At 40.1% G+C, this 12,475-nt stretch overlaps 1 protein-coding gene across 12 annotated transcripts in view; it reads left to right on the top strand.

Moving 5' to 3' along the window:
- Nucleotides 1-12,475, top strand: part of abi1a (abl-interactor 1a) — a gene marked incomplete at its 5' end in the record, with an annotated part of 36,770 nt that overhangs the window by 7,622 nt on the left and 16,673 nt on the right. For all 12 annotated transcript variants that reach the window (XM_079447520.1, XM_079447525.1, XM_079447531.1 and 9 more), the window contains one exon: nt 2,322-2,489. In XM_079447520.1, the coding sequence (XP_079303646.1) occupies nt 2,322-2,489 (168 nt within the window). The remainder of the gene's footprint in view (nt 1-2,321; nt 2,490-12,475) is intronic.

A 12,475-nucleotide genomic window follows, 5' to 3' on the forward strand; every position in this document is an offset into this window, starting at 1 on the left:
TTTGCACATATTGTGTGGGTCTTTGGTAATGTGTTATACAGTGTTTGTGAAAGGAAAGTAGCTGTGAAACACTGTACCGCCTCCAACATGTTTGTCCATCTGTGAGACCATCACCCAATGCAATTCAGGATAACAGAGCTTTTATATTTCAATGTTTAGTTACTTTCTTGAATGTTCACGTTATTTTTCTTCCTTAAGCCTGTTTGGATTTGTCATTAAGAATGAGTTAAATATCTTTCAACTTCAACATGCTCAACAAAACCTACAGAACAGCATAACTACAGTACATTTCTGCAGGGGTGTGCAGATTTCATAATCCGTGTAAAAATATGAGATTACAGCACACTTGTGGTTGATAATCACATTTTTGTCTTCATCATTTTTGCTATTTGTGTTGCGTTTTGTTTGACTTCCACAAATCTTTGTGTAGGCAGGGTGGACACATAGTGACATTACGCATCTCTGTTGCCAAGCTTGTGCGAAAGAAGACTTTTAAGTGAAACATCTGTAAAATAATATGAGTTCACATCTTCATTGAATCATTTGCAGTGGGAAATGCTTGTAGAGCTGTGGTTCCCATGTGTAAATTACTTTTGGAGTGTGTTGATGTGTTTAATACACCATCATGCAGAAGTCACAACTTAGCTTAGTTGTGGCTTTACTGGTCATTAGGTTACTAAACATAACATTACACTTATAGGTTATACCTGTAATTCCATGTTTAAGATAAATATTTGAGTAATAGTTGGAATTAAATATGTTGGCATGGACACACATTTTGGTAGTTGACAAATAAATGGCACGTTTCTTATGTTGTGACAGCTAACATTTTGAAAACAAAGTGTTTTATATTATTGATATTAATAATATAAAATAACATAGTTAAAATGTATCTTCCTTGTTTGTTTTTTTTGTATTTTCTTTCTTAAATGTCACCATAGCACCTGTTTGCGTGTTATTAAATAGGTAACCCGTTTACATTTAACCTTATTTGCACAAAACTGTTTAAAAAAGCACCCATGGCAACAAAATGTTTTTGTGACTTTTCTATATTTGCCCTGATTTAAGTTCCTGTGCATGTTATTTTATCGCTTAAAATCGCTTAACACTTTATTTACAGTCTTGTTTCCCATGTTGTTTGTACTTATTATCGTAAAATAAATATTATAACTGGGTAATAACTAGGGACTGAACCTAACCTTATTTCATGTAGTTACTTTAAAATACCCAGTACTTTCTTAGGTATGTACACTGCAAGTACACTGTAGGTTCACGTACTGAAAATAAATAATGCATGCACTTTATTTAAATTTCAGATGAATCGAATATTATAATATAATGCAAATCACATTGTTAACTGTTGACAGTAATGCACGGCAAAAAACTATGCATACGCGGAAATGTGTTATTTTAGTGATCAAGTGTATACAACGCACAAATAGAATAGCAATCCAGCAAGACGGCCCCTGGTTTTGCTGCAGGTGCATCGGTGATGTTTTATCTGCATGTTTTTTGAGCTCAGTTTTACAGCCCCAGGAACTGCTGCATGTGTAATGGTTGACCACATTGAGATCAGGGTTTACCACAGAGGTAGGCCAAAAGCAGAACTGAGAGAATACCACTGCTCAGCGTTTCAGTTAGAAATGGTTGTGGTTTTAGCAGTTCTGTTTTGTATAAGAACAATTTTGCAGTAGATGTTATTCTGATATACACTTGTATTCTCATACGTGCACAATAAAGGAAAAACAATGATCAGCCCAGGGTATTTACAGACGTTTCGCAACTGTGTTGTGTAAGATAACACGTAGCCAGTCTTGTAACAATCGGCTTGATGTTTGGTACACATTACAATTTGTTTGGCCAAGAAACGCCCACTTACTAGACTATAAGTAACATATTAACAGATGTATAAAACAATCTTGCACAAACTATGTTTTGAGTTAAAGTGATAATTCACTCAACAAGAAATTTCTCATCCTCTTGTCATTTCAACCCTGTATGACTTTCTTTTCTGCAGAACACAAAAGAAGGTAACATATTTCAGTCAGTTCTGTCACATGAGGTATCGGTGTTTGGTATTGGTGCATTTTTATAAGTGCGAGTAGATAAGCTTAGTGTTGGGCCCGATACCGATCCTGGTATCGGTGCATCCCTAGTCCGTACAAGAGAAATGAATAGGGGCCAGTGATGTTCGAATCATGTCCAAATGTTAATCAACATATCTTCTTTTGTGTTTTGCAGAAATAAAAGAAAGTCAATTTGAGCTGTTATCGTGACCATGTCAATTTTAAAGTGTTTTATTTGTTGTTCTCCACCTGTAGGCACAGGATAAACGGAAAGCCTTGGAGGAGACCAAAGCGTACACCACTCAGTCTCTGGCGAGTGTGGCCTATCAGATCAATGCCTTAGCCAACAATGTCCTGCAGCTGCTGGATATTCAGGCATCACAGCTGCGCAGGATGGAGTCCTCCATAAACCACATATCTCAGGTCAGATACATGGGTTTCTTTTCTTTTTCGAATGGTCGGTCTCATTTACTTTTGCTTTTTCCTGGTCCGTCTAGAATTTTCATAACATATCTACATGACTTCCTTAAGAGAAGACCTTATGTCAGTAAATGTGTCCATTTCTCGCTGTTCATGTTTTTAGTTCTCTTATTCCAGCAATCGTCTTTATATTTAACTCAAAAGATGAGAAACATTCCTACGGAGTTCTTTTGTGAACTCGCCTCCATATGTTGCTGTTGAAGTCATTAAAGCTTCGATCAAACCCCTCTGTTTCCCAGAAATAGATGGTGTGTGTGGTATGACTGTTATATTCGACTGTGTTTAATTCTAAGTCATTTCTCCGAATTTTAGTATGAATCTAAAATGGTATATTCATATTTTGACATGTGATAGCACCTTAACGTTGTGTCTCACTTAGAAAGTCATTTTAAGGTTTAGTGTTTGCTGCCGTGTTCATTTCTTGTCCATCTCTCAACACTGTGGGAAGGTTCAGGTCTCCATGACAGTGTCAGCGAGACAATCGGCTTCCCGAGAGACACCTCGCAGTCAGATTATTAGACAAACATTAGCTCTGCGTTTCACACCATCACAACACAAACATTCGCTCTTAGAGAAGAACGAAACCCAGAACTCAGATCATTGAGTTTCGGTTGGCAGATCTTCTTGCAGATGTAGATGGCATTATGTGACAGACATTGGGTCTCGTATCCATTCATGTGTGTGTCAGAAATAAAACACATTGCTCTTTATAAATGGCTGTAAAACACAGGCTCATTTAAAGAGTCAACTGAGGCCAGTTCTCACGTCCAGCACTGTCTGTCTGAATCTCTGTCTACACGCACACACACTCGCACACTGTCCACAGTGAATCATCATTCACTCTTAAGATAACGATGAGAATAATAGGACTGTTATGTTGAAAATAGGGTGGTGTTTGTGAGGCAGTGTATATCTTCTATTTTGATTGTATTTTGTTTTAAAGGTGCAGTGTGTACTTTTTGGGAGGATCTAGAAATGCAAGATAATGCACATAACTTTATGTTCAGAGGTGTATAAAGACCTTACATAATGAAGCGTTATGTTTTTATTACCTTTGAATGAGCTATTTCTATCTACAAACACTGTGGGTCCCCTTACATGGAATCCCCCATGTTGTTTCTACATTAGCCCTAAACGGTCAAACTGCTCTACAAAGCATGTTTCGTAATACTGCATTGCAATTATCAACCCTACCGCTAGATGCTGCTAAATGTCCTACACTGGAACTTTAAATGTCTGTTTATTTATATTGTACGTCGACCATGGCGACATATCGGTTAGCCACTAAATTTTACAAATTAAAAGCATTATCAATTTGCTTTATTTAGCAAGTTTATCACATTTCACAATGTAATCCTGTAAACCTCAGTACCCTTGTTTCACATAAAGGTGAGTAATAGCTATAAAGTGGCTGTAAACTTAGTGCTGACACAAGATGTTCTCATTTCTACAGCATTTCTCGCTGTTTTGTCTTCCTCCGGCTACCTATTAGACAGACCGCACCACCAGCATGTGGCCAAATAAGATTTTAACATCAGTGCACCAGACTAATGGTCCAATGCGTCAGGCCTGGAGTGTATCCTGCATGTTTTCATCACAGCTTCACGCTGAATGTGTTGATTTGGGTCTCTATATTGTGGCTGAAGTGCGGCTACCTAGACCAGAGCATGAAGTGGCTGCTAAGAGACTGTGAACAGTCAGCGCTTTGTCTGGCCAGCTGAAGACTTGGCAACATGAGGGGAGTCTCTGTTGTTGCAATGTTCATAGCTATTCATAGTATTTTAGAGGAGTCACAGATGCAATTAAAGGCAGTTCTTATTGGATGTCAATCAGAGATCAAATATTTTCATCTTCATGTTATGCAAGTCATGTTAACATTACGTTAAAACATTTAACCATAGCACTATGGTATAAATGTTAAAGTTTGTTCAAATGTTCCGTAGTTCTAACATTATGCTAAACCGTGTTAGCATTGTTAAATCATGTTAAGATAATGTTAAATCATGCTAGCATCATGCTAAAACATTTTGAAAGCAAGCACCCCTCAAATTTTCTTCTGTAGTTCAGAAAGTGTTGACTTACTGTTGCCTTTCAGCGTGAAGTCTCTGGTTGATGACACTATACAGGAATCTTGTGATGAAAGTTTAGTGTTTGGTGTCTCTGTGTCCTTGAAATGTCTCTGTCTTGTTGTGCTGGTCTGGGCAGATGAGTTTCATCCAAACAGGAAATGGAGATCCAGAGATTAAGCTGTACTGGAGGCTTGCCTCCCCTGTGTTTCCTGTGGACAAAATGTGTGTTGTCTTGATGGAATTTGGGAATTATATTACATGTAAATTATGAGGTGGTTATGTTAAGGGCAGTTCGGTTCATCAGTCGCATTGCTGCTGATCTGTCTGGATCTGTAGCCTTCAAGTTTCTGAAATTGGTCTACTGCTAGAAATTCAGACAGCAGGATGATCCCCATTGCTCAACATCATCTACAGGGGTTTGATTCTTGAGTGGAAGACTCCCACACAGTTTGTACACATATTTGTCTTCATTACTGAATTGAGTATACGAGAGAGCCATTGAGGTGACAATGTAGGTTTCCGTTCTCTATTGAACAAGTTTACATTTACATTTTACATTTAGTAATTTAGCAGACGCTTTTATCCAAAGCGACTTACAGATGAGGAAACATTGGAAGCAATTATAACAACATAGGCAACAAAATACATAAGTGCATCAAACTAGTCCATTAAAGCCTAGCACAGTATAAAAAGCTAAGAATTTTTTTTTTTTATAAAGAAGGAAAGGGAAGAGAATTAGGAAAAATCAATCAGCGACGTGTTGACGGAAGAGATGCGTTTTTTAAAGATGGCAACCGAGTCTGCTGATCTTGTAGCAGCTGGTAGATCATTCCACCAATGTGGAACAGATCCAGAGAAGGTACGGGAGAGTGACTTTTTTCCTTTTTGGGATGGTACCACTAGTCGTTGTTCCTTTGCAGACCGCAGTGATCTGGCAGGAACATAGATCTGCATTAGCGAGTGGAGATACGATGGTGCAGACCCGGTGGTGGTCTTGTAGGCCAGGAGCATAGCTTTGAACTTTATGCGGGCGGCAACAGGGAGAGAGTGTAACCTGATGAAGAGCGGAGTTACATGCGCTCTCTTCGGTTCATTGAAGACCACTCTTGCTGCTGCATTCTGGATCATCTGGAGAGGTTTGATTGTGCAAGCAGGAAGTCCAGCCAGAAGCGCATTGCAATAATCCAGTTTGGACAGGACAAGAGCCTGGACTAGGACTTGCATAGAGTGCTCCGATAGGAAAGGTCTAATTTTCCTAATGTTGTAGAGGATGAATCTACAGGACCGGGTGGTGCTGGCAACATGACTTGTGAGGTTAAGCCGATCATCGATTACCACTCCCAGGTTTCTGGCTGTGCTGGACGGTTTAAGCCCAGTTCCTGCATTATGAGAGCTTTCGGCTGTCTAAGAACAATACTGTGAAGTTTGCCTAGAGTTTTGTCATGACACTTCAACAGTCAACACCGTAACTAGTTAAATCGAACTTCTCTATACCATTTTTGATCAAAACAATTGATAGCACACTTCATCTGGCAGAAATCAATTTAACGTCTGCATTTACATCTGCAAGATGTCTGCAATGCATAGTTTGCTCATCTGCAATACGTCTTGGTGTCGTCAGGTTTAATAAAGACATCTTTAAGATTTGTATGATTTAGAATGGATCTAAAACTGCTCTTCCTGAGACGTTTATCAGATGTTATTACACAGCAGATGTTTTCCAAATCTTTATGTGTGCTAGCGGGGGATACATAACACTTTTAAGCATTATTATATTCCAGGCAAATGACTAACAATAGCAAAACTAGTGACTACAGAAAAATATGTTTGAAGAGAGTTTAACTTGTACAAGTGTATGGGGCCAAAGGTGCAAAGTTTTGAAAGCTGATATTTCCAAGCTTACAGAAGCTCATGGTCATCATGTGGGAGTGAAGCCAAAGGCAGATGGATCAGAGGCGTAAAACTGAAAGAGAGCGTCTGTCCTCACCTTTCAGCCGTGCTTATAACAGCCAAACTAACCCTCCTGGGTTCCTGCTGTTCTCACAGGGTTTTACTCCTGCTGTACTCACAGGGTTTTTTTGGTTGTTGCTCAAATGTGACCGTAACTGTGCTGCATGTTAATGTTTGATTCATTTGCTTTGGCATTTGTATCAGTTATGCATCACAGTGAAGGCAAAACTTGGCAAGCAACCCAAACATCTGGGTGTGGTCTCGTTTCTCATTTCAGAAATAATCACATGTGGTTTCCCGCTATTATTACACGCTGGCATGAGACTTCTGTTGACTTACAGAGTAACCACAGTGTGTGTGTGCTGCTGTTACTCAGTCCTTGACTAACGATATGCACAACGCGTCTGTCCGTTTGTGCAAAGCTTGCTTTTCCGGATGGCACACCACCCCCAGGGTCGCTTCATGAATCTGCTGAAACAACTTTTTTCAGATGCTGAAGTGAAACTGGTTTTCTAACCTGTTTAAAGTCTCTCTGTTTCTCTCTCAGTTTCTCCTTTGTGGTTGCAAAATTCACTTGTACTTTTGTAATATGTTTTAAATTTACATAGTAAACATTTGTCCTAATATGAATATGCAGACATTTGTAAATAAGTTTAGCAGTGGACGTCACTGTCATGCTGGTTGTTCTAGGTCGCATGTTTTGTGATTCATATTTTTGACCTACGAAATGAATAAATAAATCCTGGTTCCCCTTTCGTAATGATTTTTCTGAGCTTTTATAATGTAACAAGACCAAGGTGGGTAAAGGAGAAGAAATTAAGATTGTCACATACCATAAAGTAGTATCACGAAGCTTTCCAACATAGTGGTGATTCATAATTCAAATCTACAAAATGAACTCGAATTTCCTGAATACACACATCTAGTTTTGAATATGTGATTAATGAGAGTGATAAACTGAAGAACTCCATACCAATCATACAAATGGCATATATTACAGCATTACTACCAGGGCTGTACGTTAACTTTTTATGCACATAGCACTGGTGCTACAGAGGTGTAAAGTTTTGTAGTAGCACAAGTATGAAACATCTGTTGTCATCATTAAAAAAATATCATTTGAATAAGCAGGTAACTGACAAATGTGTGACAAATTAATGTTACATACAGATGGATGAATGACAGCCATATAATTTTTCCAAGTTCTGTTTTTCATTTTTACGATACAATAAAGGTATATTATCAATTTACTACAAGGTTACTACAATTTTCTCTATCAAATACTATTGTACACTACAGTATTTTTTTCTGAGTATTCATGTTAACAGGGCTTTTATTTTTACAGGTCGTCAGGAAGATGCTTGAGTTTTAGTGTGTATTTGACGATAGCTTTGAAATGCTCATGAAATACATTTTCAGAGCAACTCTGGAGATGAAGTTCATGTGTTCATATCCTCATCTAGTGCTGACGCAGACAAATCCAGTAGTGTCACACATCTAGCACATTAAACTGTGTTTTTCATTCACTCTCACGGAGAACAGCAAGATGACATATTTAAAAAACAGGATTCCGCGTCCACGAGTCTGCATATAGTTATATGGACTCAATGCATATAATAAATATATGCCGCACTGTACAGCCCTGACTACACTTATTCAATGCACACTGCAGTATTTTGTAGTATAGTAATTGGTAAAAATGTTGTAAATATTCTTATGTACTTTACTATAGGCTAGGAAATTTGAAAAGAAGTAGAAGACTGTACTAATATGTCAGATGTTGACAGATGAGATGCGTTTTTAGTCGATTCGTAAAGACAACTGTAGAACTGGCAACTGTTGTGGCAAGAGGGAGATCATTCCAGAGTCATGGAACACATCCTGAGAGAGTATGAGACTGATTTTCTCCCTTTTTTGGGACGGCACCACAAGACGTTGTTCGATTGCAGACCGCAGGGATCGGGCAGATACAAAAGTCTGAATTAGCGAGTGGAGATATGGGTTGCCGAACCAGTGGTGGTTTTGTAGGCCAAGGGCATAGATTTGAATTGGATACAAACCACTATAGGGAGTCAGTGCAACCTAATGAAGAGAGGAGCAACGTGCGCTCTCTTCAGCTCGTTGAAGACTGTTGTGTAAAGGGAACTGTCTGTAAATTTGTGGTTGTTGAACGGACTGTACTGGGGACACGGGGCAGGGTTTATGATCCCAAGTAAAAGACAGCATGAGCATTACATGTGTGTGTCTGATTTATTATCAATTGATCATCAATTTCCACTCCCAGGTTTCTGGCCGTTCTGGAGGGATTAATGTACCTAATTAATAACCTAGTTGGATGGAAAGGTCGTGCTGAGTTTTCGGCTCGGCCGGGATCACGAGCAGTTCAGTTTTTGCAAGGTTCAGCTGCAGGTAATGGTCTTTCATCCAGAGTGAAATGTTATTCAGGCATGCTGAGATGCACGCAGAAACCTTCGAGTCATTAGGCTGAAATGACCATGTTTCCGAATGACAGGACCTAGGGACGTTAAGCATATGGAGAAGAGCAGCAGTCCAAGAACATAGCCCTGGGGTGCCCCTAAACTGAAATGCCGGGACTCTGAGACCTCAGCTCTCCAGGATACTCTGAATGACCTATCCGAGGGGATCGAACCCCCATAACGCTGTTCCAGAGTCACCCATGGTCTTGAGGGTCAACGGGAGGATGTAGTGGAAGTTGATAATGTGGGTCAGAGTGGCGACAACCGATGGAGGGATGGCCGGAAGGAGTTGGGTGGGAACAGGAAATAGCAAGCAGGTAGTCGGGTGATTAGACAATGACCTTGGAAACGTCAGCTTCAGACAGGAGAGAGAAAGAGGGAAGCGATCAGTCTTCTGGAGTTTGTGCATGTTCTGGAGGCGGCAGGGGAGTGAACTGACTACTGCGGGTTGTAGTTTTCTCTACAAAGAAAGATGCAAAATAATTTGTTGTTAAGTCAGATGAAGGTGGGGGACAGGCTGTTAAAGAAGAGCAGAGAAGGTTTTAAAGACAGTACGGGGGTCGGGCGAGCTGTTGATTTCTGAGTGGTAGTACTGAGTTTTAGCAGAGGTGACATCAGTGGAGATAGAAGAGAGGAGAGACTGATAAAAACAGAGGTCAGCAGGATAATTTGATTTGTGCTACTTCCTCTCAGTAGATCTGAGCTTGGTGCAATGCTCTCAATGAACATTCGATAACCAGAGGGCAGATGGACTAGCACGGGCTGGTCAAGATGTAAGAGGGTATTAGCTGTCCAAGCAAGATGTTCCAGTGGAGCACCACTACCACATTTCTGAGTGGTAGTACTGAGTTTTAGCAGAGGTGACATCAGCGGAGAAAGAAGAAAGGAGAGAGACTGATAGAAACAGAGGTCAGCAGGATCATTTGATTTGTGCCACTTCCTCTCAGCAGTTCCGAGCATGGTGCAGATGGGCTAGCGAGGGCTGGTCAAGATGTAAGAGGGCATAAGCTATCCAAGCAAGATGTTAGAGTGGAGCACAGAGTGTCGGTGATGCTGTTGGTATTTAGTAGAGAGCTGTTCAGGGGAGGGAGCATGGAGGAGACCTCTGAGGATAAGCGGGAGGGAGAAAGTGCGTAGGTTGCGTCGTAATGCAACCAGTGGGGAAGGGTCTGTCGGGTGATCGGTGAATTTAGGTCGAGATCCAGAGTGATGAGGAAATTATCCGATGTGATCAGCGGGGTAACCTTGGCGTGATGAGTGGAGCAGTGGTGCTTGTAAATTATATCCAGCTGATTACCAGACTTGCTGAAGTGGTAACTCGCTTGAGGTCAGGTTGTTTAAGTCGGCAGCCCGTGGTTTTTCAAGGTGGATGTTAAAATCTCCAAGTACCACCAGGGCAGTTCCATCTAGGGATGCATCGAAATGAAAATTCTTGGCCGAATAAAATTAAAACACTTGGCCAAAGGCCGAATTCCCGAAAACTGAAAACGGCTTTTCAATATAATACAATAAAACTTAAAACAAAATGTAGCTAAATAAGTAGGCTTAATTAAAACTAAATAATGAGCCCTCTCCCTTTTTGAATAGCCCATAATAGGCCTTTAACTGACTGCTGAAAGAATGTATGGTACTCCGTTCCACTAAAACAACACTTTTTTTTAAAAGGGTCATTCAACATTATAAGCTTAAAAAATTAATAAACGAAAGCAGTTGGACTGTTTTAGGCTACACTGCAAAGTGATTTAAAGATAAAAAACATGCATGCAAGCCATTCTGACAATTTCACACTGCTGACATTGTTGCATTATTAATCTGCGCGTGCGCCTCTCTCTCTGTGCTGGTTGCCACTTGATAATATCACACGTCATGTTCGGTAAAATTTATTCGGCCAATGCACTTATTAATATTTTTGGTAGCCGAACATTCGGTTCCTCCGTGAAGTATGAAAGAAGTACTCCTCCAGGAAATGTCCAAGCTGACCTGGGGGAGGATAAATGACTACAAAATGATTTTTAACAGGGTGGGTGATAGTAACAGCCTGAAACTCGAAGGAGCTGTTGTCAGATGCCGGTGCTAGCTGATTGAATAAGTAGATCAGTTCATCCACCTCTCCCAGATGTGCATGGTCTGTGGGAGAGTGTAATTATAGGAGAGGGCTGCCGGTATGGCAGGGTCCTCAGGTTTGATCCAGGTTTCAGTTAATATCTAAAACTTGTAGAAAACGTAGGAAACGCCTCTTTCTCATCATCTCCCTTTGCTTACAATTGTATGTTATATTTTCGGAGAGCACGACTTCCAAAAAAGGCGGCCAATATGAAATCCGTGCTCACCGAATGCCAACGAACAAGTGACATTTTGAATTGTATGAATAAACTCTTTGCAAGTATGCACCGCAACAGCCAAGTGACCTTCCTCGAAGGTTTGGAAACCACACATACTTTTGAGAGCTGGAGTCGGAAAGCGGAGTAGCCAATGGACGGGCCGACCCTTTGAAAAATATTCCCAACAAGTTATTACAGAAACAATTTATCAAACTTTCTTTTTGTCGTCTTTGTCCCCACCACTGTTCAATACAAAGTTACGCCACTGCTATGGTAAGACTCTAATGACGGTTTCATCGGACGCACATGGCTGGCCCGAAGTTAAGTTCCGTCTGTGTTTGTTTATTGGTCCTGCTAGTGCCTAATAATACATATTTAAATTAATGTAATTAAACTCTCTCCGTTCAGCAGAAGTTGCGCAGTTTAAAAGTAATAAGCGTCTCTCTGTGCAGCACGAAGTGCGCAGTTATAAAGTCAGACGTGTCTCTCCGTGCGTCACAAGTTGCACAGTTTTAAAGTCAAACGTTTCTCTATGCAGCGCGAGTTACCAGTTTTAAAGAAAGGCGTGTTTTGCATGCATCTCTTTAAGCCGCTCAGTTTTAAAGTTTAAAGGGGAGAGGTGTTTTAAATGCCAAAATATAAAAATATTTTAGTAAAACACGATTTGTGGATGATGACTTTGATTTCGGGGAATATTTAGTTTAGAGGTGGGAAGTAATGAAGTACATTTACTTGAGTACTTGACCTAAGGACACTTTTTGAGTATCTGTACTATACTTAAGTATAATTTTTTCTAGGTACTTTTTACTGTACTTCGCTGCATTTGACAAATATCTCCCTTTTCATGCCACAAAAAAACTATTTCCTTGGCCAACAGTCCACTCCCTCTCACGTTTGGGAGAGAATACTACCAGCTACATATAATATGACACACTTAAAACAACTCATAAGCCTTGGTGTTAATAAAGGGGACATCCACAACATTTTGGGAGAAGGCTAATGAGTTCAGTTGTGTTTACTTTTCCCATCTCTGATTTTGTCTAATTAAACGTGTTTTCCGATTAATCGATAAAATGATCGCCCGACTAATCGATTATCAAAATAATCGTTAG

Source organism: Barbatula barbatula (assembly GCF_947034865.1).
Source record: "Barbatula barbatula genome assembly, chromosome: 23".
In the NCBI taxonomy this organism is placed as follows: Eukaryota; Metazoa; Chordata; class Actinopteri; order Cypriniformes; family Nemacheilidae; genus Barbatula; species Barbatula barbatula.